The sequence below is a fragment of the Sceloporus occidentalis genome, unplaced genomic scaffold (assembly GCF_023333645.1).
Source record: "Sceloporus occidentalis isolate IW3139 unplaced genomic scaffold, rSceOcc1.0.p SCAF_155, whole genome shotgun sequence".
NCBI lineage: Eukaryota > Metazoa > Chordata > Lepidosauria > Squamata > Phrynosomatidae > Sceloporus > Sceloporus occidentalis.
The window spans coordinates 1869511-1897048 of NW_028317135.1; the positions used below are offsets into that span (position 1 = coordinate 1869511).

The 27538-nt window shown below is 44.5% G+C and overlaps 1 protein-coding gene across 1 annotated transcript; it reads right to left on the reverse strand.

Annotated features, from left to right (window-relative positions):
• Nucleotides 1-23006: 23006 nt before the first annotated feature.
• LOC149280516 (interferon-stimulated 20 kDa exonuclease-like 2) lies at nt 23007-24827 on the reverse strand. The gene is made up of 3 exons (XM_089500497.1): nt 24048-24827; nt 23303-23503; nt 23007-23120 (listed from the first exon to the last, which is right to left on the reverse strand). Exons 1-3 carry the CDS (start codon nt 24825-24827, stop codon nt 23007-23009), a joined length of 1095 nt encoding a protein of 364 aa, XP_089356623.1.
• Nucleotides 24828-27538: the final 2711 nt, after the last annotated feature.

Sequence of the window (27538 nt, forward strand, 5' to 3'; positions counted from 1 at the left end):
CAAATAAGTTTATGAAGAATGAATCTTTATTTTCTAGAGGGGAGTCATGTAGCATAAATATGTGCTAATAATTCACACACTGAATCAGACGTATGGGTTGAGATCATTGGTTTATTTTAAAAATGGACACATTGTATACTATATAGCCTTACGTATACAATATACAGTCTTACATTATATATATATAATATAGGTCCAGCCGCCCCTCCACGGTCCCTTTCCTGAAAGCATTGACTTTAAGACGTCGTGTGTCAGGATATGATGTCATATCCCCGCGTACCGTGTAAAGACTGCAGTCTGCACTGAGCCAGCACAACGTCGTGTAAATAGGCCGGTTGGGGTGGTCAAAGATCTCTCATTCAACAGCCCAATAGTGCAGCAGGACACTGGGGGGCATGATTGCCCAAGAGGACGATCCCCCCCCCCCCAGGACTGCAACCCCCTAGACCTGCCTAACTGGCCTAGACCTGGATACAGCACTGCATACAATGTAACTTTACATATACAGTTTTACTTTTCATATACAACGTAACTACAAATAGAATGTCACTTTAAATAAGATAATAAGTAAATAGTTTGAAGAGATACATTTCACGTTCTGAACAGAATGCGAACACAAGGAAGGATGAATCAGCCGTGCGGTTTGCTGGCAGTACTTCTGCCACGCCACCAAAATGTACTCTTTCTTTGAAATGTAGTATTTTTTTCATAAGTCTGGTCGGCTAGCGACGTGCATACCCAGTTTTCCACCTTCTTTGCACATTTAAGCAAGATATCATTATTCCACAATGAGGGCAAGTGGAAAATTTCAACATTTTGGACTCACCATGGCAACACATTTAAGCTAAGTAAAAATGTCAGCTCTGGCCAGAGGACCTTTATAACAGCCCCTTCCTTCTTAGATGATTAGCAGGAGTCCTTTGATCGTGGGCAGATTTACAGAGGTGCATCAGTCCTGCGCAGCTGGGTGCCTTCTGCTCGGTGGGTTAAGGAGGTGCCAGTGACAATAAGGATAAGCGTCTCGACCGAGTGCGCCCCCCCTCCCCACCACTGCTATACACCCCAGGCTCCCCTGTGTATTTTCCCAACCCTTCTTTAACCTTAGTGACTTCAACTAAACACAACCAGCATTTCTTCCATTTCATTTAATCATTTTATATTACATTAGATGGAGGATAGATCTCAGTTGGACAATAACAGACCAAACGTAACAATTTGATGCACATGGGTACACGTGGTTGGGTAACTTGAGAACAAGAAGTCTTTAAATGATTTCCAAAGGGATATGCAATAGGAGATTGCCAGGTATTTCTGCGGGTATACAGACATATATTACAAGGATTCATTCATGAACGTGGAATGCGTTCTGTTAGTGTGACAGTTCGGTTAAAAAGTTGCTCCTCCTTCCTCGCGTATAAAACAAGGGATCCCCATAACGTGGACCATGGTTTATTCGCCATAAAGACACAAGGTCATCCGGTCAACTAGTCATCATTCAAGGGCAAATCAAGGTTTCCTTTGAGTTGGCTTCTAAGATGCGAGAGTAACGTAGCTTTTTGTAGGGACTTTTCTGTGGACGTTCTGGCTTTTAGAGTTCTTTCTGATTTCCAACCTAAACAAGCATTAGGTCACCAGTTTAGGCGTACGGCAATTTCATCACTTCTTATGAGAGCTCTTGATTTCTAAAGCTTCTGTTTGTTTTTCTGTGTGTCCATCATCGCTCCCCTGCCCCTAATCTTAATTTTTTTCCTGGTGGCCGCTCCCACTCGCTCCATTAACAATAGATCTGTTTATTAATTGACTTCCTGGGACTTGATTAAAAGCCTTGTTCCTCGGGTCATTGTGTCCGTGGGAGTGCAGGCTCACGTATGGATTTCTGCTTCGCGAGATAGTCTTTCTGTATGGCATGCTGAACCAGTGTTGGGCTTGTGCCCGGGCATTCTGTCCTTGCCAATTTGTATCTTAGACCCTTTAAGAACTGGGTGGTCCTTTCTAGGAAACCAGTTTCACTTCGGAGATAAGTGGGGAATGCGTCTGTGAACCAGGGGTGACCTTAATGGTGGCTCATAAAACAAACACTGTGTGTTTGGTTGGGTTTCTCGCCTAAATGTTCTCTGAGAGGTTCTCCTGCCATCCTGTCCATTCTCGTACCACCAGCAACATCTAAAGTCTCGCTCGTCTGAGAATAGGGTCCTTCCTGCTTCAATCCTTACAGTATATGTCTTTCCCGTTTTAGATATTTAGACAGCTGCGTATTAGCCATTTATATGTGTTCGAGCTCTGTTATCACTGGTATCGAGCCAATCTAATAGACCAACACCCTGACTCCTTACTACCTGTGGTAAATCATAGAATGGCTCAGTCTTACTCACACAGTCGGCGGCTATGACTAATGAAAGTTTATGTAGGAACAGGCTTATATATATATATATTACAGGGGGTTATATTACTGTATAGAGCCCTGTGGGGGTTATATTACTAAATAGAGCGCTGGGGGTTATATTACTGTATAGAGCGCTGGGGGTTATATTACTGTATACAGCGCTGGGGTTATATTACTGTATACAGCGCTGGGGGGTTATATTACTGTATAGAGCGCTGGGGGGGTTATATTACTGTATACAGCGCTGGGGGGGTTATATTACTGTATAGAGCGCTGGGGGGTTATATTACTGTATAGAGCGCTGGGGGTTATATTACTGTATACAGCGCTGGGGGGTTATATTACTGTATACAGCGCTGGGGGTTATATTACTGTATAGAGCGCTGGGGGGGTTATATTACTGTATACAGCGCTGGGGGGTTATATAACTGTATAGAGCGCTGGGGGGGTTATATTACTATATAGAGCGCTGGGGGTTATATTACTGTATAGAGTGCTGGGGGGTTATATTACTGTATACAGCGCTGGGGGGTTATATTACTGTATGCAGCGCTGGGGGGGTTATATTACTGTATAGAGCGCTGGGGGGTTATATTACTGTATACAGTGCTGGGGGGTTATATTACTGTATACAGCGCTGGGGGGTTATATTACTGTATACAGTGCTGGGGGGTTATATTACTGCATAGAGCGCTGGGGGGTTATATTACTGTATACAGCGCTGGGGGGTTATATTACTGTATAGAGCGCTGGGGGGTTATATTACTGTATACAGCGCTGGGGGGTTATATTACTGCATAGAGCGCTTGGGGGTTATATTACTGTATACAGCGCTGGGGGGTTATATTACTGTATAGAGCGCTGGGGGGTTATAGTACTGTATACAGCGCTGGGGGGTTATATTACTGTATAGAGCGCTGGGGGGGTTATATTACTGTATAGAGCGCTGGGAGTTATATTACTGTATAGAGTGCTGGGGGGTTATATTACTGTATGCAGCGCTGGGGGGTTATATTACTGTATACAGCGCTGGGGGGGTTATATTACTGTATAGAGCGCTGGGGGGTTATATTACTGTATAGAGCGCTGGGGGGGTTATATTACTGTATAGAGCGCTGGGGGGTTATATTACTGTATAGAGCGCTGGGGGGGTTATATTACTGTATACAGCGCTGGGGGGTTATATTACTGTATAGAGCGCTGGGGGGTTATATTACTGTATAGAGCGCTGGGGGTTATATTACTGTATACAGCGCTGGGGGTTATATTACTGTATACAGCGCTGGGGGGGTTATATTACTGTATACAGCGCTGGGGGTTATATTACTGTATAGAGCGCTGGGGGGTTATATTACTGCATAGAGCGCTGGGGGGTTATATTACTGTATACAGCGCTGGGGGGTTATATTACTGTATAGAGCGCTGGGGGGGTTATATTACGGTATAGAGTGCTGGGGGGTTATATTACTGTATGCAGCGCTGGGGGTTATATTACTGTATAGAGCGCTGGGGGGTTATAGTACTGTATACAGCGCTGGGGGGTTATATTACTGTATAGAGTGCTGGGGGGGTTATATTACTGTATAGCGCGCTGGGGGTTAAATTACTGTATAGAGCGCTGGGGGGGTTATATTACTGTATAGAGCACTGGGGGTTATATTACTGTATGCAGCGCTGGGGTTATATTACTGTATAGAGCACTGGGGTTATATTACTGTATAGAGCGCTGGGGGGTTATATTACTGTATACAGTGCTGGGGGGTTATATTACTGTATAGAGCGCTGGGGGTTATATTACTGTATACAGTGCTGGGGGTTTATATTACTGTATACAGCGCTGGGGGTTATATTACTGTATACAGCGCTGGGGGGTTATATTACTGTATACAGCGCAGGGGGTTATATTACTGTATAGAGCGCTGGGGGGTTATATTACTGTATAGAGCGCTGGGGGGTTATATTACTGTATACAGCGCTGGGGGTTATATTACTGTATACAGTGCTGGGGGTTTATATTACTGTATACAGCGCTGGGGGTTATATTACTGTATACAGCGCTGGGGGGTTATATTACTGTATACAGCGCTGGGCGTTATTACTGTATAGAGTGCTGGGGGGTTATATTACTGTATACAGCGCTGGGGGTTATTACTGTATACAGTGCTGGGGGTTATATTACTGTATAGAGCGCTGGGGGTTATATTACTGTATACAGCGCTGGGGGGTTATATTACTGTATAGAGCGCTGGGGGGTTATATTACTGTATACAGCGCTGGGGGTTATATTACTGTATACAGCGCTGGGGGGTTATATTACTGTATAGAGTGCTGGGGGGTTATATTACTGTATACAGCGCTGGGGGGTTATATTACTGTATAGAGCGCTGGGGGTTATATTACTGTATACAGCGCTGGGGGGTTATATTACTGTATACAGCGCTGGGGGTTATATTACTGTATACAGCGCTGGGGGGTTATATTACTGTATAGAGTGCTGGGGGGTTATATTACTGTATACAGCGCTGGGGGTTATTACTGTATACAGTGCTGGGGGTTATATTACTGTATAGAGCGCTGGGGGTTATATTACTGTATACAGCGCTGGGGGGTTATATTACTGTATGCAGCGCTGGGGGGTTATATTACTGTATACAGCGCTGGGGGTTATATTACTGTATACAGCGCTGGGGGGTTATATTACTGTATAGAGTGCTGGGGGGTTATATTACTGTATACAGCGCTGGGGGTTATATTACTGTATAGAGTGCTGGGGGTTTATATTACTGTATGCAGCGCTGGGGGTTATATTACTGTATAGAGCGCTGGGGGGGTTATATTACTGCATAGAGCGTTGGGGGTTATATTACTGCATAGAGCGCTGGGGGTTATTACTGTATACAGCGCTGGGGGGTTATATTACTGTATACAGTGCTGGGGGGTTATATTACTGTATACAGCGCTGGGGGTTATATTACTGTATACAGCGCTGGGGGGTTATATTACTGTATAGAGTGCTGGGGGGTTATATTACTGTATACAGCGCTGGGGGTTATTACTGTATACAGTGCTGGGGGTTATATTACTGTATACAGCGCTGGGGGTTATTACTGTATACAGTGCTGGGGGTTATATTACTGTATAGAGCGCTGGGGGTTATATTACTGTATACAGCGCTGGGGGGTTATATTACTGTATGCAGCGCTGGGGGGTTATATTACTGTATACAGCGCTGGGGGTTATATTACTGTATACAGCGCTGGGGGGTTATATTACTGTATAGAGTGCTGGGGGGTTATATTACTGTATACAGCGCTGGGGGTTATATTACTGTATACAGCGCTGGGGGTTATATTACTGTATACAGCGCTGGGGGGTTATATTACTGTATACAGCGCTGGGGGTTATATTACTGTATACAGCGCTGGGGGGTTATATTACTGTATAGAGTGCTGGGGGGTTATATTACTGTATACAGCGCTGGGGGTTATTACTGTATACAGTGCTGGGGGTTATATTACTGTATAGAGTGCTGGGGGGTTATATTACTGTATACAGCGCTGGGGTTATATTACTGTATACAGCGCTGGGGGTTATATTACTGTATACAGCGCTGGGGGTTATATTACTGTATGCAGCGCTGGGGGTTATATTACTGCATAGAGCGCTGGGGGGTTATATTACTGTATAGAGCGCTGGGGGTTATATTACTGTATACAGCGCTGGGGGGTTATATTACTGTATACAGCGCTGGGGGTTATATTACTGTATACAGCGCTGGGGGTTATTACTGTATACAGCGCTGGGGGATTATATTACTGTATAGAGCGCTGGGGGGTTATATTACTGCATAGAGCGCTGGGGGATTATATTACTGTATAGAGCGCTGGGGGGTTATATTACTGTATACAGCGCTGGGGGTTATATTACTGTATACAGCGCTGGGGGTTATATTACTGTATACAGCGCTGGGGGGTTATATTACTGTATACAGCGCTGGGGGTTATATTACTGTATACAGCGCTGGGGGGTTATATTACTGTATAGAGTGCTGGGGGGTTATATTACTGCATAGAGCGCTGGGGGATTATATTACTGTATAGAGCGCTGGGGGGTTATATTACTGCATAGAGCGCTGGGGGATTATATTACTGTATAGAGCGCTGGGGGGTTATATTACTGTATACAGCGCTGGGGGGTTATATTACTGTATACAGCGCTGGGGGGTTATATTACTGTATACAGCGCTGGGGGGTTATATTACTGTATACAGCGCTGGGGGGTTATATTACTGTATAGAGTGCTGGGGGGTTATATTACTGCATAGAGCGCTGGGGGGTTATATTACTGTATAGAGCGCTGGGGGGTTATATTACTGCATAGAGCGCTGGGGGATTATATTACTGTATAGAGCGCTGGGGGGTTATATTACTGTATACAGCGCTGGGGGGTTATATTACTGTATACAGCGCTGGGGGTTATATTACTGTATACAGCGCTGGGGGGTTATGGTGAAGCAGATGATAATTTTCGGACACGTTCAGGCTGTAGAGCTGACTGTGGCTGTATGTGGCATGTGAGGCAGGTCTCTCTGTATAACATCCATGATGTGTTGATGTGGCCATATATGCCACGCCTGTAGCACTAAGCAAATGTCTGCAGATTATTTAGCCAAGAGAAAGTGAATGCCGTTACATCACCGTTCTCCAGGACAAAGCCTCGGATTCCCAGGGGCCAAAAATGTAAAATTAAGCTAGGAGGGAAATATTAAGATTTCTTTTTTTCACAGCTTCCAGGAGTAGAACCTCTCGGGATTCCTAAAAAACGATTTGTATGAATTATTTGGATGGACCAGTGAAATGAATATTTGGTTCATCGTTTGGTTGTGGATATTAATTCTATGGGATTATGCATACAAAAGTGATTCTATTGGTCCATTCTATTGGTTGCTATGGTAACTTTTCAAAGTTTGCAACAGAATCCTTTTTATAGAACCCATATCAGGGAATATATTTTTGTTCTGTCTCAAACACAGCGACTTTCAAGCCTTAGCAGGAATGCAATTCCCACTATCCCCAGTGATGTCTTTCTTTGCAGTTAGGCAAACATCCGGACAGTGGAAATTGACATCTGATAAGGATAGTAGGGATCGGCAAGCTTACTCGGGATAACAAAAAAGCAACAGAAGCTGGTTGAGGATGATGGGCAATGTAGTCCATATACAGGCAGTAACCTGTAGCTTGTAAGTTCTGCAATGGCCATAGATCACCAGTGGCTTACTGGGAATTCTAGGAAATAACGCCCAATGGCAGATGGAGATGACAAATAATTACAACTCATATAGAGTTGAAATATCTGGGGAAAAAACAGGAATATTTATCACCAAAAATCTGCTAACTTTCCGTGCACAGCGTGGAGCTGAGCCTGTTCTGCGGCTCACATGTTGGAAATTGTTAAGTCCTCCCAAAAAACCATCATAAGCCGAGATCTCTGAAGACATTCCTTGCGAGGGTGAAACTTCTGTAGACACAGACTTTAACACGCTGAGAATCTGGCCATGTTTACTGCGCAGAAAACGTTAACCCTACAAAGATTTCCATACAAAGATTATGCACTGATATGAACAATACATCGTCCGTACATCATCTTAAATAACCTTAAATACTGGCCACAGATGCGCATGAACAGTCGTTGCCTGTCGTATTGCTTCCTGTATTATTAGGATTGCACATGACGTGGAGCAAGAAGGTGACCCTCGGGGTGCAGCCTATTCCTAAAGCCACGGGTATTTGTGGACAGCAGTAAGTAACAATGTATCCACGTTCCGAAATCAGAAGCCCTGGAGCTTTGAACTCCCCCAGCCCCATATAGTCCCGTTATCCTGGAACATAAAAAGAAATCGTAGGGAGTAAATGTTCCTCTGTGCAATATATTCCCGTGACACCGCCGTGTAGATCATTTTTATTGCCCCGCGTGGCAGTTAGGCCTTTCTATGATTTCCCATTTCATTAACTCAGGAAGGAAACCTTTGGCCCGCGTTTAAATGAAAGGTCTGCGCAAGGTTTCCGGGGCTGCTGGGGATTATGACTTGCTTTGTGGAAGCTGAATGCGTCTTAATGGCTGCAGTGGTCAAGAAGGCGGCAAGGTCGCTCTGTAACATTAGGGACGCACAACAAGGAGTACAACGTTTTCTAGACGCCCTCGGATCAGGGTCCGTGGATGGGAGGTCACCTGGCTGTTTATAGTCTGTATGATTGCATTAATGAAGCTTTGGTCATCACATTGGACACTTGGATTTATTCACATTGAATCCCATCGCCCGATCGGAAAAATGACTTCTCTGCTAGGATAATAAGACCGCTGTCCATGTAAACTCCTAAACGATGTTTGTTTTGCCAGCACGCGGCGAGAGAACATATTCTTTTTATTATCTAAACCTGGAATGAGCAGACTGATCCGTTTTTGCATGCGACGTAAAAAAAATCAAATACAGCTGACGCATGGATCAATTTAAGCAAGGTCATGCCAGGCATAGACTGGAAAGGGCTGTTCTTAAAGGACCTAAGTCAGGCGTACGGTTACCAGGATGTTAATGTATATTATATCGTACAGACTCCACCAAAACCTGATGTTTCACTCGTTGTTTTCTGCTGTCTCCTTTTAGATGTCCTCTCGGTACGTAAAACCCAATCTGTCATAAAGCAAACTCCTGTTCACATCTTGGATTCTGTGCCTCTTCACCTTGCTTTTTTTATTCCACATACTTCCCCCATTCTCGATCTTCTTCCATTTTATTCCTCCCCATTCCCACTTGCATCAAGTCTTCCTTGTTGAATGAACTGCCACATCCCACTTTCCTCCAACAAGCATTGGCAGAAAATACACCCCTGAAGCTTGGCATTGGTCCTTATTTATAACTTTATGACCAAAGAACTCCTCTTGCTAAACACTGTTACTCCTCTTTGACACCCCATAACTGTTTAGTATTCTCATAGCTGAGAACTCAGCCCAGCAAAGCCACAAAAGACAGTCGGACGTAGAAGAATAACCGAGGCCGTGCTAAGAACACAGAGAGGACGGGATTAAGGATCAGAATGTTGAGATCGGGGAGACATTCTTTATGGTTCCGTTACGTCTTCTGGACCGGCTCTGGTGTGCTAGGCATTGACCACGCCGGCTTACAGCACATGTTGGTTATTTCATTGTGCGACCAAAATGTTTGTCAGCGTATAGGTTCTAGCTTCTGAAGAAGGGACCTCTGTGTCTCGATAGCACGTATAACGCCTGCCCTATGGATGTCGGTTTTTTAGAAGGCGTCACAAACTTCACAATTTGTATCCTGCTTCTAAAAAAGAACGTTTTGCTTGAAGGCGTGTTTTTCAGTTTACAGATGAGCGCCAGATATGTTTCATCCCCTTTGTTCCCGAGTATGAACAATGCGGACACAGCGTGAAACTTGTGTTTACAACACGCAACGGCGGAAGCCAATAACGTTCATCTTTAGATTTCTAATTGGAATCATAATTTTGTTGCTGTCCATGTCGGTGCATGATGGGCGTTCAACGTTATTTTTAAACTCGCATAAAGACGGGTTGTGATTACCAACCACGTGTCCGAGAGGCATAACTGCTTACACATGTTATCAAACATACTAACAATGTCAGCTCAACTCCGATGACCCGAAAATTCAATGAAGGAGAACAGCAAGGATGTCAAGGCGTATCGGATGAACGCTTTCATTTACATCCCCAAAGGCGTAACTCGTATTTCAGATAACAGAGACTCCGCTCCAATACCGTTGTTGGGAAAGAAAACCCAATGCTATAAGAACCCAGAACTGTTCTTTTGTTATTATTTTAAGTGGGAATTAGCATAAATAATCAACGCTGTAATAGTTTGTCCCTTTTTTTTTTTTTCGCTTCGGAGATATTTAGTTTAAATGCCAATTTCATTGAAACTGGGACTGGTGGCAGCCTGTGGCAGAGCCAGCATTACATAATCAAAACGCTAATTCTCTTCAGTGTAATCAATACTTTTATTTTGTAAATATACTAATATGGGCTTAATTTTTCTATTTGTCGGCCGAGCACGTCGGAGATAAAGGCTTTTCACCCCAATAAAATGGAAATATGACAAAATCAAAATGTAAATAGGTGGTGCATATATCCCATCTGTTTTCAGTTGTAGCTTAATATAGCAGATGAACTCCTTTTACCTTTTTTCATGGAATTTTGACACAAACCTTAATTCCCTTACAGTCCAAGCCATGGGGACCTCTGATGGAAATCCCAACATATTGCACACATTTATACACCATGTTTACAGCCGAAGGATACAAATCTGGATTTCTACTTAGTAATCGTATTCCAAAAAGAAAACCAGAGATAACATTAAACCAGATGGGACCGACATTGATCCTGACGTATTACCAGACTGCATGTGACAAGCAAGGATTCGTAGCCTTTTTTATGAGAATTTAATGAAAAATATAATCGCAGCACCCGCTGTCTGCTATCCGCATGGTGCCTGAAATTCCCACCTCACATCCAGCTTCAAGACTTTCTACCAACGCTGATAATCCTATACTGGAAAGGAGAGCCAAGGAGTAACCAGGGAAGCTTGTGAAACGCATGGGGGGGGGGGATTAGGGAGCAAGTCTCCAGACCGAGGTGGATTTAGCCGGCAGACAATGATGGCTACCTAGACAATATCTCGTGGAACAGAATCTTTGTTTTCTTAATATTAGTATCAGAAACAGGACTTTTTAAATATAAATTACGCATAAATGTTTAAGGATTTAAAATATTAATGAATAATTAAATAGTTTATATTGGTAAATGCTATTGCTACATAATATGCTACAACCTTCAGAGGTCCACTTTCTCCAGCACCTACCGAAAAAATCCATTTTGACAAAGGTGAACACTGCAGATTTTGTATCTCTGAGGTCCCCTTGTTTTTCAGTCTGGAAAGCAGCGTATTCAAAGCTGAAGGACCTCGCCGCGGATTTTACACCCAGCTGCTTCCCATTCCGGCAAGCCAACAATCAGCCGTTTGTGGTCAAAAACGTTCTCGTACATTGAAGCACATGCCTAAAACATGCCGTGAGAATAGAGGAAGGTTCCTCGGCTTCTCTGGTTTATGAGGCAAACCATATAATAAAAACCGTAACATGTTAACTGGCCACAAGGAATCAACAACGGCAAAACCTTACAAGAAAATAAGCGTTTCCACCACTTCATCCTCTCTGTTCTGTCACTCCTGCCATGGCCAAGAAAAAACATCATGTCTGTGTTTTGATGCGTCGTTAGTTGTGGTATCTAGATAAACGAGGAGCAAGATTTACACTACTGAAATTTTTATCGACTCGGAATTCTTGCGCGGAGGCAGCCATCTTGTCTCTCTAAGACACGCCCCTCTTCTTAGGTGCTGCTTGTTTTTCTTGGTTCTTTTTTAGTGTGTTGTTTTAAGAAATATGGTTATGAACAAAAGGAGGGGGCGATTTTCTTTCTAGCAAATTAGAGATGTGTGAGCTAGGGAGTGTTGGAGAGATATTTATTATTGGACAAGGGAGCAATGTGAAATAAACACTGGATTTAGTGCGTCATTAACTCATTAAAGAGAGCCTTCCCATTGAACCATGAACGCCATTAACGAGGGGCAACACCTTTGACTATTTGAGATGTAGAAGCTTTGTTAATATTTATATAGCACCATCATATTCTGCGGCGCTGTACATATGTACGTTTGTGAAAGACAGTTAGTGTCTGTACGGCCAATTGAACGGGGTAAGAATGTAATGTAAGCCTCGTGCGGTTTCTCCGTGACTTCCCAGCACCGAAGAGGTTACGTGAAAGTAAGACGTGGAAATTCCAGTCCTCCGCGATGTTGTCTGTGTTTATACAATCTATCATCTTGGTATTATTACATTTCATCCTATACGGCTGTTCTTAATTCGTTCCATTTGCTGGAAAGCCAAGTTCCTAACGAGATAAGATTATGCAGGAGACTTTTTGTTGTCGTTGCGCCTTCAACAATGGAAAGGCAGAGACTGTTGAAGTTATTACCGATGAACACGAGACATGCCGAATCAATTAGCGTGCGCGCTGAGACCGGCCCTCGCATCGGCGTTTGGATCATGAATGCAAGCGAAGCAATGACCTTAGAATGATGAGGAGGCAGAGAATGGAAGCCTTTAACCCCCTGAGCACCAAGGATCTCCTGTGCACAACGCACTGGATCTTATTGATCAAATTAGGGGCGGCCACTTGTCTGATTGTGGGTCCGACACGGTATGTTCAGCGATTGCCACGTTGCTTAAAGGGATAATACTTGTGATGTCCTGCGACCCTGCAGAACCTCCCATAACCATCGGCCCCTATCCTCCTGTCAGGGCCGGACTGGGGACACCGAGGTGGCCGTGGCACATTAGGCCAGCGGCCGACTAATGACGTAACCATGTCTGTTGGTGGAGGTCTAATGAGACACGCATGGAGAGAGCGCCCATTGATTTGAACAGGAACACTTTCCTGCGGCTGCAGCCAATCAGCTCTGCCCATCCTGACACTTTCTGCATACACGCCTCTTTTTTTACAATAAAATAGTGTTATTTTTGTTACCCTTATACAAAGTCGTCGTATTTTTTAGATAGCAGTTAAATGGTCGCGCATGCTTCTACCTCCCGAATCGTGGAGAATCGAGGGCTATGTCTGCCCTAAAGGGAAAAGCAATTTCCTGATAGATAATCCCGTGCAAGACAGCAAACACAACCTACCTGGAAAAACGTCAGCCTCAGGTATCTAAACCAGAACTAGTAATGAACACAGAAAGAAGGCTTTTCACGGGGATGTAGAAAAGTTATTGCATTTTTGCAATTTTTTATTTTTTTTTGTAGGTTTTGCCGTTTTTGGCTGGTTTGCCGGGAACGCTGCCACGATTACATTTATATGTATTTTTTATAGTTCTTTATTGCAATGAATCTATCCTGGGAGAATTCTGCCAGCGACGCGTCTAGGTTTCTCCGTGATTAACTGACTTGTAGATGGCCGAGCGTGGAATGCTGGACCAGCAACTAATAAAAAGCGAGCGAACGCCAGCATCGATCTTCATTATTAACACATAAATTACATGGGATAAGGTGTAGGTAACCGGGCGAAAGACGTTTGCTTCTATTGCTGGCGTAAAATACGGGGCGCGCATGCTAACCGTAGATGAGATTGCTTGGAGATCATCGCGAGGAATGTTAACGCTTTGACTCTGCAGTCCCGCTTGTCAGTACGTTGGCGATAATGGGGTGAGATATGAGAAAAAGCAGACACGAGGCTTTATCACCCCGGCGATGTGGAATTGGCAGGAGTTCAGGTACCAGATCTAGGGGTTCTGCCGTATGGATTTCATAGGCGGCTGCCCGGACTAACACAAACTTAATGAAGCGGATTGATCATCGCTAATGTGTTTTGAACGTGTCCGGGCTTCACTTCATCTAACTCAACTTCTGTTACGAATCACCTCTAACCTGCTGAACAATGGAAAGATTCCACTCTGTATATAATTACACCCAGGCAGACGCAGCTACGTTGGATAGGGGGTTATTGTGACATTATTGCAAAGGAGGAGAAATGTTAGAAGAAGAAGAAGCCATAATCTAAAACGAGAGGGTCGGAGGCTTAAATGGAATATAGGAAAGTTTTACTGAGAGGGTGGTAGATAAGTGGAACAGCCTCCAAGCAGAAGTGGTAGGGGCTAATACAGTGAGGGAATGTAAACACGCATGGGATAGACATACGGATCCTAAATCTAAGACGAGACCAACAAGCGACTAGACGGGCAACCAGATGGGCCGGAAGATTCTATGTTGCTGTGTCATGTGACACTTTTAACGTGGGCATCTAATGCATCAAACGTTACATGGTCACAAGACCCTGTTGAAAAAGTAATGGCACGGAAGCAGATTAACCCTTTTAAAACACATGGCAACGTTGCCTATAAGGGGTAAAAATCCTTCATGTTTGGTTGCACCAGGAATAAAAAAAATGGAGTGTTTGGGGCACATTTTTTCCCTGAAAAACCACAGCAAATAAACGTAAAATATTTCTCAATAAAAATGCGAGTCCAACAGTGAAAAGTTATAACGTATGACTTTCATTTATCACGGGTGACTCAGTAGAGTTCTCATCGCAGGATTATCTTTTTATTGCATGATATGTTCTTTTCAGCCTAGAAAGACAAGTTCTGGAGCCTTGAAGACAGAGGAGACCTCCTAGCACGTTATGGAAGGAGATGTTCTGTTATTTCTGAGCCCCACCGGGCTGTTCCTTTTTAGGGTTCTGGCCACGGAATGTTTTTTTCCAGATTTAATTAGAGAAAGAGTACTTCTGCGGAGTTAATTAGTGCTGAGCGCGGTGTCACCGGAGTGGATGAGTGCTAGACCCTTGGCTGTTAGGGGTTAAGCCCGTCCTGCTTGGCATGGAAAGCCTCAGGGTAGCATTTTGTAAGCGCAGCAGCCCTCTCCCTCAGAGTCCGGCTCTCGCTCAGCTCCAGATGTTGGAATAAATAATACAAGCAAGAGAGGGGCCACCTACATCAGGCTTAAGGAAACATTTAAAGCTTTGTGGGGGGAAAAAGAACAGCATCGACTTATAAAAAATAATAATAAAATATCACACTGAAGTCACGCCGAAAACCTTCCCACTCACACACATCCACGTGCAAATACCGTGACGATACCGTATGCTGTGGAGACACTCGATAATATTCCATGCGCGTACATAAACCATTTTATTAAAATCTCAAGGAACCCCCCCTACACACCGCTTCAGAATTTCTATGAAGCCCCCATTATATTACACAGACGCATGTAAATAATGTGCCGATACATTATATCGCAGAGGGACAGAGGGATATATTCCACACAGACCCGTACTGACATATTGTTTCATGCTATGAGAATCGGGTGCCGGGATTATGTGTTTAGAGGGATGAGGTCACTGGTTTACCTCATAGGATCCAGGATCTTTTTAGTCTTTGAACACCCAAGGACAGGCAAAGAGAGATCCTCTTTTGACGGGAACACACATCCCCTGGCATACCCACCAGATCACCAGGCACAGAGGGCCGCCTGGAGACTCAGGGTCTGCTCATAGAAGGTCCAAGAAGGTGGAGGAGCAGCTAAAGCGATTGGAGAACTTGCAACAAACTATGCGTGGGAAACAGTTTGGTGCGGTTTCTGGGGCAGTATCGGTTGGGTAGTGTCTTCTAATTTGTGACCCACTCAATAAAAATGTAAGGACCCCCTTTAGGAACATGGCTCACCACTTCCATCCTATCAGTGGTTGAAAACTGGCATGGACTCAGGTGATAAAACCATCTTTCCAAGAATAATCTAAACGAAGCCAAGCTCAGACTAAATGCTTGTAATAATATTAAATGTACACGGTAACCGTGTGCCCAAAACACAGACAAAGGGGAAGATGATTCACGCTTCCAGCTCACCTCTGCCTCGCTTAACAATGGAGGTGTCGCTCACACTTTGGATCTGTTGTCAACGTTTGGAAAAGGTCAATGTAACAAAGCTGGTAGGAAATGAAAGGACGGGACTTCTTCTGCACCTGTAAATCCTTGTTACAAAAGAGGCCGCTGCTCCCTACACTGTTTTTGGCATTGGAAGTTGTTACAGGGTCACCGTACCCAAGGCTGGGTCCCCCTGTTTGAGGGCTGAGGAATCACCAGTCAGTCCCTCATACGGATCGCACTCAGCTATCCCCGGATCATCCAGACCACCATTCGTAGTAAACCAAGAAGAACTCTCTTTATTACAAACACACAGAACTTATATACAATCTCAATGCAATGTGTACCGAACCCAACCCCCAATCCCATCAGCCACATCCCATCACAAATCCCATCAGTATACAGGGGATGTATCAGGTGAGGGGATTACAGAATACAATGGGTTCCCCCACCTGTGTTATCCCCCCTGTAGTGCGGGTGCCGTCTGGGCAGACAGGGCTGTGCTGGCTGATTAAGAGCCCCAGCCAGATTATAGGATCGTCTCTTTGAAGGCTGGGGCTGAATCCACATCAGTCTCTGGGCCGGTTACACAATAAACACAATATAATATATTACCGGGTCACAGTATACAGAACCGGACACAAAAGTGCTCCGTGACCCGGCTAAACTTCATATGACACATGAGCCAGCTAGCCTGGCCCTGTCACAGAAGTATTCTGGGTTTTATTAACCCCAGAAAGCTTCTATTAAAGGTAGCTTGCAGTGTAATTTGGAATGTTAGTGATACAGAGTAGCAAGTGAGTTAAGTGTGTGTCTCTTTTGTGATAAACCTCCATGTTTGTGAGCGCCGTCCGTTACACACTAGTAAGACAGTTGAGGTGCCAAGGCCAACCAAAAGGAATCAGCTTTAACCAAGCAACTTGCAACTAAAATTTGGGTGAACCCGACTACTAGTTCAAGTTGATTTGCAATGAAAAGCACATATTCAAGGAAAGTCAAGTTAACAAAGGAGCTCCATCTCGGCAAAACCAAATCACCTTCTCTGGAGGAGTCAGACGTCGGACTCTGCTGTTGTAGTCTTTTGTGATCTAGTGCTTGCCACTCAACACACGTTGAGAGGAGTTGGACAATAAGGGGCTCGAAATGTCAAACTCATCAGAGCCCCAGTCAAGGAACCAGCCTTATCTTTTAGCAAATTGACCTGAGACAAGATCGCACCTTTTCCATCAACGGATAGAACCTGGACTGTGATAGGATTCTACGTAGAGAATGCCCTCTTAAACTGATCGCCTACGTGTTCTACTACCACTCATCCTGGCTGGATAGTGAGACTTATAGTCTGAAAACAGCTCATTTGGCTGTAACAACATATCCTATATTAGAATGAGCTGGAAGCCCCTTTGGTTTTACATGAAAGGAGACGAGTCCTATTATTTATGGCGTTTGCAGAGGTGCTCAGTCTTCTAGAAGCCATAAATACCGTTTCATTTTTTTGTTATTTTTTGAACGCGTTCTCTCTGCAGTCGGCGGGATGCGTGTGACGAGTAATGAGATCATTCGCTGTACATCTGCTTAATTAACCCGGAGCAGAGCAGTCTGGAGACCGAGGATTTGCTCTGATGCACATAACACATTTTTTTTATTGGTCCTTATCGAAAAAAAACACATAAAGCTGCAACGTCAGCTTTTTAGATTTTTATTGATTTTTTTATTAATAGGAGTGTCAGGAGCCCTCACTTTCTCGGGGATATTTACAGCTCTAAGCGATGCCTTCTGTACCGAGGATGAGAAGTAATTAACCATTAACGGCGTAACCCAGCAAGTGGTGAATATCAAGTCTGCATAAATTTAACATGAAACCTCGATCCCGGGATATGTGTGATTTACCCGGCACCAGGGCGCTGAGCAGATATATGTTAAAAGTTAGTAAGTCCACCAGAAGCCAGGGGTCGCCCATCCTTGATGGGTATTCAGCGAGAAGAATGCGCTTTTAGATAAAAGGGGGGGGCGTCGGAGGGCCTGATACAAAGACATATCTAGACGTAGGTCTCGCTCTCAGATTTCATACCTGCTTGTTGAAATTTGATGTCTTTGCTGCTTTTTAAAAAAATTCAATAGGGCCATTCTGCCGGTGGCGCATGTTCCTAAATCTCTGGAACCTCACACAGGCACCACAAGCCGAGACGTGCAGAGCCCGGTCCGCCAGCAGAAAGGCATGACTATGTAACGCTGGACACGTTCCCAGGCCGTGATTTAAGGCCGTCTCAGGTGAGAGCTGGGTGGGAATGGAGCTACGAGCAGCCACTGACTGCCGGCCCTTGTGATCTCCCGGCTATCTGTCCACCGACACTCTGTCCGTTTAGAAGAGATTCCAAATGTTCCAATCGTACGCTTGGCCTTTTCGGAGACTCTGTATATGTGTTCATTATATCAAATAATTAAAGACTAATTATATGACCACTGATTAGTCGTCAGCCACTGAATGGCTCGAGCCATCTTGAACGTAGACCAGAACCCCAGCCTGGCCGCGCATGGTTTAATTAGTCTACGCAGTCACCTCTGTGATGGCAATTAACGTGGGCTCTAGGACCAGCCATATCTCTCGTATGATGACAGGTTACATTAATGCTGTGACGGGTCTCGGTAATTTACGACTTTCTCTCTGTGCCTGGAATGCAGAAGATCCTTTCACAGAAGCATCACAGCCGGGGGCCCCGGTAACAGCATGCATGACCTTGCTTCCAACTCTCCAAGGTCAAGGCAGTGATACTAAAGAAATAAGATTTATGAGCGGTCCCGTGATTTAGAGACGGGGAGAGGCCCCACACTCCATACCCCGTCTTTCAGACAATGTTGAAAATAATCAATAACCCAACAGGCCCATTACTCTGGATGAATTATGGTTTCCTTAAGAGCCTAGAATTTCAGCTCGTAAACCCATTGTGTGCCTGTTGACTCTTCAAAGCCAAGGTAGATGGCTCCTTTTTTCATGTTGTTTCTACCCCCTGCTTGTCACCCGAGGGTCACAAGAGAAAGCTTGTCATGCCCGGGCCTTTGTTTTATATATAATGGCGCCGGGGTCAGGACTTACACATTAATGTAGTCAAGGGATTTCACGTATTCCGGGCCTGCCCCTCTCCTGACCCCCTTTAAAACTGCTTTGCATTACGCCCAATTAAAGTGCTTTATGGAAGAGAAGTTGTGGAAACGTCAACTCCGAAGGTCATTGTTCACAGAACGCGCTTCCGAGCGATCTTGCGTTGCCTCTTTGTGCCCTCGTTGATTGGAGAGTCCGGTTCTTGCTCTCCCTGGGACTCCAGATGCATCTGAACCTGGTTAGTTTCAGGTGGAGGTGGAAGGTCAGCTGCCGGAAAGCGTTGGGACTCCGAGGACTTCCGCTGGTTATTTTGCCGGCACATCTACTTTATTCCTTTGGAAAGTAGCTTTACACAACGTTTGTGCATGCGCATGCTTTAACTTCAAGGTTGTGACACTGACCCTAAACCACCTTTGACACCCATCGTATCGTTAACCTCCTTTCTGAGACAAAAAGTTGCTTTTGAAGCTATATCTGGAGAATAAAAAGCACACATCTCCTCTGTAAGTCCCGTCGTATATGTTGCTGTTTGCAGTGTGACCTGCGAGGAACAAACATAAGATTGTTGATTTGCGGTGAAGTGGTTGGAATCCTGAATAAATGAAGCTAATTGTTTATGGTCTGGCTCTGTCGTTTTTTTTTTAGTAATTTTCTGCTGAATAATTGAAAGCATGTGAAGCTAAATCATGTAAGTCTCTCTCTCTCACCGTTGCATAGGTGCCAACAGTCTTGTGCACAAAAGAGGGGTTGTTTAGGCATCGCATGGCAGGAGTTGCTGGCATTTTTTTCTACACACCTGTAGTTTTATTGCATATTGATGGCTGAGGGTGTCAAGATTTGTAGTCTAAAACAAAAATCTGGATCATTCAGATATCGCTGAATAGCATCCGGGGGAACCCGAGTAAAATCGATCATCGCATCTTAACCACCATCTGTGGGTCAAAACGAAGTAAATGCAGCTGACTCCAATGGTCTGGGCACTATCGTAGTCATACATGGTTGGCTTTGCGTATGCCGCCCCCTGCTGGCAGTAAATGCACGGTACAAAGGTTAGAATTTTTTTAGGGTGATACAAACCAAAAAAATCCATCCAAAACGGGTGGAAAACGGCATCTTTAGTACGCTGCCTGCGTCAATGCACGCGAGGTGCCACGTAATTCTCTATTCACGTCGAGTCTGGAGGCAGGACCAGTTTAAATAACAACAAGAAGGGAATCTTCAGACTGAGGGAACACAACTGATGGGCAGCTGTCCAACCGGCTTCATTCCAAAGGAAAACAAGACCACGCGAGCTGTTCAGAATGACGGACATGCGGGACCATCCTCACTTCCAGAATGAACCTCACTGGACTTTGCAAGAAACCTTGTAAAACCACCAAGATCCAACAACGACTCGTTCACACGGCACACACTCACCTCCAAACTACTTCCAGACTTAGCATTAATGTCCTTCAAGCCAAGACTATAATGAAGGCTCGGTGCGGGTGGACATCAGAAATGTAACCAAAGAGGATCAGTACAGGGTGAACGTTAATTAGTTACTAACTTCATGTCTGGAAAAGGTTTCCGCGGTTTGCGGAGGTTTGAGAACCCCTTCTATGGTGGACACCGCCTGTATCAGCCAAATAAACAATCCTTTCACTAATCGGCTTGCATATAGTACCCGGGCACGAGGAGGGGGTCTGTACCAATCTATCTGCTCCACCGGTGACCCCATGGGTTTTAAGGCTCCCGAAGACGACTTCCATCTCATAAAGGTGTGTGTTTGAATGCAAAAGAACCGAACTTACTAAAGGAACCCCGGAATTAATGCTACAATATATTTATTTGGAACGGCCTGAAATCTTAAATGGGTCACAGGTTACAAGGGACAGTTTAATGTCTCAAGACAGAGAATACTTTGCGAGTACTTTTACATGTGTTCATTAAAGTTAATATTAATACTTAGCTTACGGAGAAGCTGCAGCTGATCCCCTCTTCCATGGTTCACCAATTCCACTGATTGGCTGTTTGAAGCAACCAATGAGTGTCGGGTAAAGTGCTCCCACTGCAATCAGCAGTAACGTTTTCCACACATGCAGACGGGGGTCTCATTAGACCCCCCTGAGCATCACAAAGCCAGCGCTGAACACAACCCCTGCACTGCAAATAGCCGGGGGATGAGGAAAGGGGGCAAATAAGTATGGGGGGGTCCTGCATGGAACATCTCGTAGCCACTTCTAACCGTAGAACCAAGTCAGGCCCTAAGTTTGATACAGTTTGGTGGGAGTCTTGGCTGTGCCGAGCGATTTATTCTTCATACCCGGCAAAGCACTCCATGTATCTGCACCTCCGCAAACATCCATGCGCAATGAACAGCTTACGGATCGATACACTTCAAATGTTTGCGCCGTATAAATAGAAATCTGTACCTCTCGTAAACCCAGATCACTGAGAATTTCTAACCGGCAATCGTGATAATTTGCCTTTTTATGCCATTATAACCATTTTGTCCCATTCTAGACCCAAATTTAAACTGCAATTAGAAATAAGAGCCGCGCATACTCGCTCTGTACAGAGAAAACGCTGTAATGAGGCTGAGGCAGTCAGATAGAAGTGGTTTGTTTTTCTGGCGTGTGGGATGTCCTTCCAATTACTTACTGACGGCGAAAGATAACGCATAGATCATGACGCAGGATGTCGGACGGCTTCCGATGTAATTACGGGGTCAGTTAAAGGGGAACGCCCCGCCATTTTTTTTTTTATTAGTATCAAATTAAAAATAAAGATGAACATGTGATAAAGTTTATGAAAATATTTGATAACCAGACTAAACAGAAATCTTTAAAACTTTGTTCAGACTTAATTGTGGATATAGATGATCTTAAAGCTCCACCTGCCTGGAAAAAATGGGAGATTGATTTAAATATAGATAATGCCTCCCTTACAGCAGATCGCTGGATAAAAGCTTGGAATCAAGTTATGAAAAATGTCCATTGCCTGAACCTACAGGAGATTTATTTTAAAATTATCAGTCGATGGTATATGGTCCCAGAAAGGCTCCATAAGATAAACCCAGCAAATAGTATAGTGGAGAAACAGATAGATAAGTCACCGCTTAGAGCATTATTACTTCAAGATTGGGAGATGATTCCGGTAAAACAAAAAAACTTGACAGATCATGTGATCCTAGCGATGCTGGTAGTTATAGCTAGAAATTGGAGGCAAAAAAAGATAATCTCCTGGACATATGTCAAAAATCAAATTCTTAATCAAAAGAATATGGAATATGGTTATTATAGAGCTAATGTGCTTATGCATAAATACTGGGAAATATGGGGAAGATTTACCCTATAAATATCTATAAATTAGAGGAGAGAAGATCAACCCACTTTGGAGATACATACATGAAAGGACTTTACAGATACCATAAATTATTTGTCATTTCTGTCCTTTTTTTTTTTTGTCAAAAAAAATGCACGCATGGAAAATTGTAGTTACAATGAATGAAGAAACTATATAGACCTCTACTTATAATGGAGCCCTATGAGGACCAGCAATAAGCAATTTCATATGCTGCTAATATATTGTAACTTATTGTCTTTTTATATGTTTTGTACCTTTTGTATCTAAAAAAAAAAAAAAAAAAAAAAAAATTTTTAAATATATTGGGCGGTTTTCAGTTTTTTCTTTTTTTTTAACCAGTTGTAGTATTTGCCCCATAATATGTTTTCAGGCAACTGCATATCAGCCATTAGAGTTCTCGCTCTGTTATCTGATCCTTATCATACTGCCTGTGGGGAACAAAAGAATGGCTCAGTCTTAATCACCCAGCCAGACATTCTGACTACGATAGAAAAACATCAGTAGTTTGTGGATAATTTCCTGGACATCCTCAATAATGACACAAATATTCTCCTAGTTTTTTGGGTTTTTTTATATATATAAAACAACTCAATACTAAACAGTTTAGCTTTTATTCCTTCCCATCTGAAGAGGATTAAATACTTTCTGCCTCAAGATGGTAACGCACGCAAGGTGTTATTTCTGGGCATTGCCTGCCGCCAGCTCTCTCTCCCACTCGGCTTCGATCACTCTGTAAAGTTCCATCGTAGTCTTGGCGTCCTCGACGGATGAATGGCCGTTCCTGCCGGTCTAAATAACAAAAAGGTAGGCTCACATCACGAGTCGATGTCTCGAGGTGCAGGTTATCTCCAGCAGGCGCCGTACGCCTTCATGCCGGTCTGCACTGATGGGTTGGGACGGACACGTTACCCGCGTTCACCATTATCCGTGACCGTTCTCCATGGCGGTGCACGCGAGGGGTCTGGCCTTACCTGGATATCCTTGCGCAGCAGCTGCTTAGCGAGCCGTTTCAGAGAAACCGATTCTTTGTCCTGGAAGCCCGCCTTACGGTTCAACAAGGGGATCATTGACGTATCGCGGGTCATTTCCTTGGGATGGAAGTATCTCAGGGCCTTGAAGTCGTTGTGGATGGCATGTCCGACCACTATCTTACCACTGAGGATTTTCAAGATCTCAAGGAAGAAAACAGAACACAAAAATATTAAAATTACAAGGAAAAACCCCTTTCTGCCAGAAAAATGAAGCTTTTCCCTGGCATGCCTGAAAATGCTTCTTCCCGAAACTAACACCTCTTAGAAACGTAGCTGTTGGGTCAGTTTAAACATACAGAGGGAGATGAAATATGAAGCCGTTTGGACCTCACAGGTGCCCTGAATCCCTCCAGCTTTTTACCCTACAGTTCCATACGGCGTTTCTAGGCTGGGAGAATATAAAGCATTCTGTGGCAGTTTCTGGCTGGTGCGTATTCTGGAAGCATATAACATGCATGGACTCTCCTCTTTCCTCATCTCCCATTGGCTGCGGCTTTAGTTCAGAACCCTAACACGCTGTGATGGTTTTGGCTTTAGTTTCGTTCATTTTGGGAAGGATGTGTTCTAAATGGATTATTACTTGGAAGTGCCTCGACATATCATACGTTTAACATTACGAAACAAAGCTTGCTGGGCCAAGAAATACTTTGAACCCCGAAAGTTGCGTAATCCCCGCTTTCCTCACCTCTTTCTGCGCTACGCTGAATGGAGTGGCGTTAACCATGTGCTCTCTTCTGATGCCGCTCCACTTCGACCGGTAATCTGTGACGGGGCTCTCGGGTTTGATGTACTTATCATACACCACGTCCCCATGGTAGCTGACAACGCTGCACCGAGCCAGGTCACTGTTCCGCCCCTTCGGTCCGGTGCCCACCATTTCACAGTCAATGGCCACCAGTTTGTAAGATGGTTTTGTGCCGGAGTAGACCGGGGGAAGTCCGCTTTCAAACTCGCTCAGTATATTCACTTTGTGTTGCTCTGGTGGAGCTCCACAATGCGTATTGGCACCATAGCTGCGACCGTTGACCAGGCTTGGCGCAGAAGAAGTGTTTGGCACGGCCGTTGCCGTGTTTGGCACATAGCTTGCCACGCGTGAATGATGTGGGCCGGTGTCCACACGGACCGTGAGCGTGCTACCCTGGCCCCGGAAGGCATTTCTTGTTGATTTGTCAGGGACGTCTTGTTGGTGGAAACCACTCCCAAGCCCTGTTTGATTGGAAGGTTTCTTAGTCCTGTTAAATTTGGTCCAGCTGCCATCTTGGCCCCCTCTCTCCTTCGTCTGGCCCCAGGAGTTTGAGGCATGCCCTGCGCTTGGCTTCGCCGGCAGTTGCTTCTGCTTGAGAAATCCCTTTCTTTCCAAAAATTTACGTTTTCTGAGGAACTGTTGATGCTTCTTGTTGATATGTTCTTTCTTCCCGCCGGACGGACAGGGCCCCGAGTCCAAGTTTAAAACTATGTCTGACATGGCGATGACCGATTAGCCAAACGGGATCTCGAGGCGAACTAAAGTAACGTCAACATGCGCATCATCCGAATCTTCTTAGCGTTACGTATAAAATATCCGCCGGTCAGATCGTCGCGCAAATTCATCGCCTCAACTGAAAAACGGAATAACGAGAACGTTAGAGACCGCAGAACATACCATAAAAACAGCATTTCTGTGAGAAACGCTTCTTCAACGGCTGAAACAAAGTAACTGGTGGATTTCCTGAAACGCGTCGGGGACAAATCTAAATATTTGTGTGTATATATATATATGTATATATGTGTGTGTATATATATATATATATATATGTATATATAATGGCAAACAACCAAATAATAATCACACATTATTAAATAAAGCTATAAAATACTGACATTCGGGTGTGTGATAACATAATGCTGTTTGTTATGATGACACATTAGATGGCAGCATCCTGGCCGTTGCAGCCTCTTATTATTTCGGTTATTGTATAATAACGGGTTAATTCTATATGCACAGTGAAGGCAGCAGCAGCAGCTGCTGTGGCAGAATATACCCTGGCGTGGGGTACATGTGGGGAGGGTTCTGCCCCGAGGAGGGGTGAATTTTCCCAACACGGGGCAGCCTGGGATATGCGATGAGCCGACACCGGAAACTCACCGTGCATACGGGATGGCGAGAAGGGGGGATGCAAGCACGCACTTCCGGGTCTGTCGTCACGTCCCATAGCAACGGCCGCAGCGCTTCCTGGAAACAGTGAGGCGGAGGACAGGATGATGAAAGAAGGCACGTGGGAGAGGCTAGAGGAGGCGACGTGGTGGGGCAAAGGGGGCAGAATGAGCACATTACGGGGTAGAACTTACTTCAGCAACTAAAAACTTATTTCCCCCCCCCCCCCCCGAAGCCCTACGAAGTGTGACAGTGCCCCATACCGGGTGTACCGGGGAATGTGGATAAAGACTAATAAAACTCTCATTTTTGCGGCTGGGTTGTAATGCGGGACAGTGAAACCGGCTCAGGAATCCGTGCTTTATCTTTTCTAGATCTGATAGTAATCAAGGTGTGAACCTCATTATATACCTGCCAAGTGTCCCCGTTTAGTCTGGCCAGTTTCTCCCTGATGCCCATCTCTTCTTCCTTGATGCCCCTCTTTCATCCCCTTGATGCCCCTCTCTCCTCCCCTGATGCCCCTCTTTCCTAGGTGCTCTTTTGTTTGCTGGGTATGAGGGTATCACAGGGTTCTACACCCCTAAAATCTCCAATAATGTGTATAGAAACTGCAGGAAATGGCTTTATAAATAAAATGGGGGTGAATAAAAGCCATTATTCTTCCAAATGCCCCACTCAGTGACACAAATAACCCCTGCCACGCCTCTGACCACACCCCTAAACAAAAAGTGCCCCTCTTTGACCATGGAGAAGGGCAACACTAGGAACGGTGCAATGGAAATACACGGAAGACATTTACATAAAACATCAGTCGCCATGTTCCTCTGTATACAGGGGCAGTCTGAGCTGGGTTGGGGCAGTTGCATCCTGGACTAGTCCAAATACTGGGGTGAAATAATAAGAACACAAAGCCGACCCTCTAAGTAGTTCTACTTTTCTCTGCACCTCTCAAGTCATCTATGATGTTTTTCTTCCAGGGGTATTGGGGGGGGGGGGGCTGGAGGGTTGATTAATTCTTAATAAACTAGTGTTGGCCCCAATTTCTAGTATTGGCCACTAGGTGTCACTGTCAGATACCTGTATGGCACGCACTGCTGTGACATTTCCCTTCACTTAGAGCGCAGTAGATAAGTGGAACAGTCGTCAGGAAGAAGTGGTAGAGTCTAGCATTCATCTGTTTGTGCTAAACTCTGCAGTCGGTGGCTCTCAGTGCTGGATTATCCGTTATGCACACTAGACGCATGCCTATGGGCCTCGAGCCGCTCCTGTGATGTAATGCACATTATGGCTCCATCAGCAGCGGGAGTCTGGTCATGTGATGCGATGTAAGAGCACCGGCGCAGCAGCTCTCACTGCATGGAAGGAGGAATTGACACCTGGGGCACGTGGATTATTTTGTATTTACGCCCTGGTGTTTGTTCGTTACTGGAGACTCCCATTAGTTTACGCCCCAAACTATATTGAACGATCTAAAGAGGAAACCGCATATCAGTCGGATCCTCGTGTGTCGTCAGTAACGGTCTGACATGGACGAGAACCGTATTCACTTACTCTGGAGTTTGTTAATATTTTCTGTTTGCACAGGTAAGACCCGCGTCTCTGAATATCAATAAGGCAATCGGTGCATTTTCGGATTAACAGAATTTATTCATATTATAGACGCTACCCAGCGGCGTTATACCTTTCATATTTTTAAAAGTTAGTTCAGAACTTTTAAAAAGTTATTGATTGAAAGGCTGTTTAAAATAATACAATGAAGTATTCGGGCTGCAAAACTATAAAACACTGAACCCTTTTTATACATGCTGGATTCTCTTTGGTCTCGTCTTAGATTCAGGATCCATATGCCTATCCCATGCATGTTTAAATTCCCTTCTGCTGGGAGGCTGTTCCACGTATCTATGACACTCAGTGTAAGAATATCCTTGACAAACTTGTTTTCAATGTCTTGTTAGTTCTCTCCAGCACCGACGGGCGGAAGGTTTTTGTGTCTCCCGGCGAAGAAATAACTTTGTCTCTGAATCAGACGTATTCTGATATTG

Coding starts and splice junctions, on each gene's coding strand:
- LOC149280516 (XM_089500497.1), bottom strand. CDS start 24,827: ATGTCAGACATAGTTTTAAACTTGGACTCGGGGCCCTGTCCGTCCGGC. Junction 23,504..24,047: donor TCAGCGTAGCGCAGAAAGAG/GTGAGGAAAGCG, acceptor TTCTTCCTTGAG/ATCTTGAAAATCCTCAGTGG. Junction 23,121..23,302: donor TGCTGCGCAAGGATATCCAG/GTAAGGCCAGAC, acceptor TTTGTTATTTAG/ACCGGCAGGAACGGCCATTC.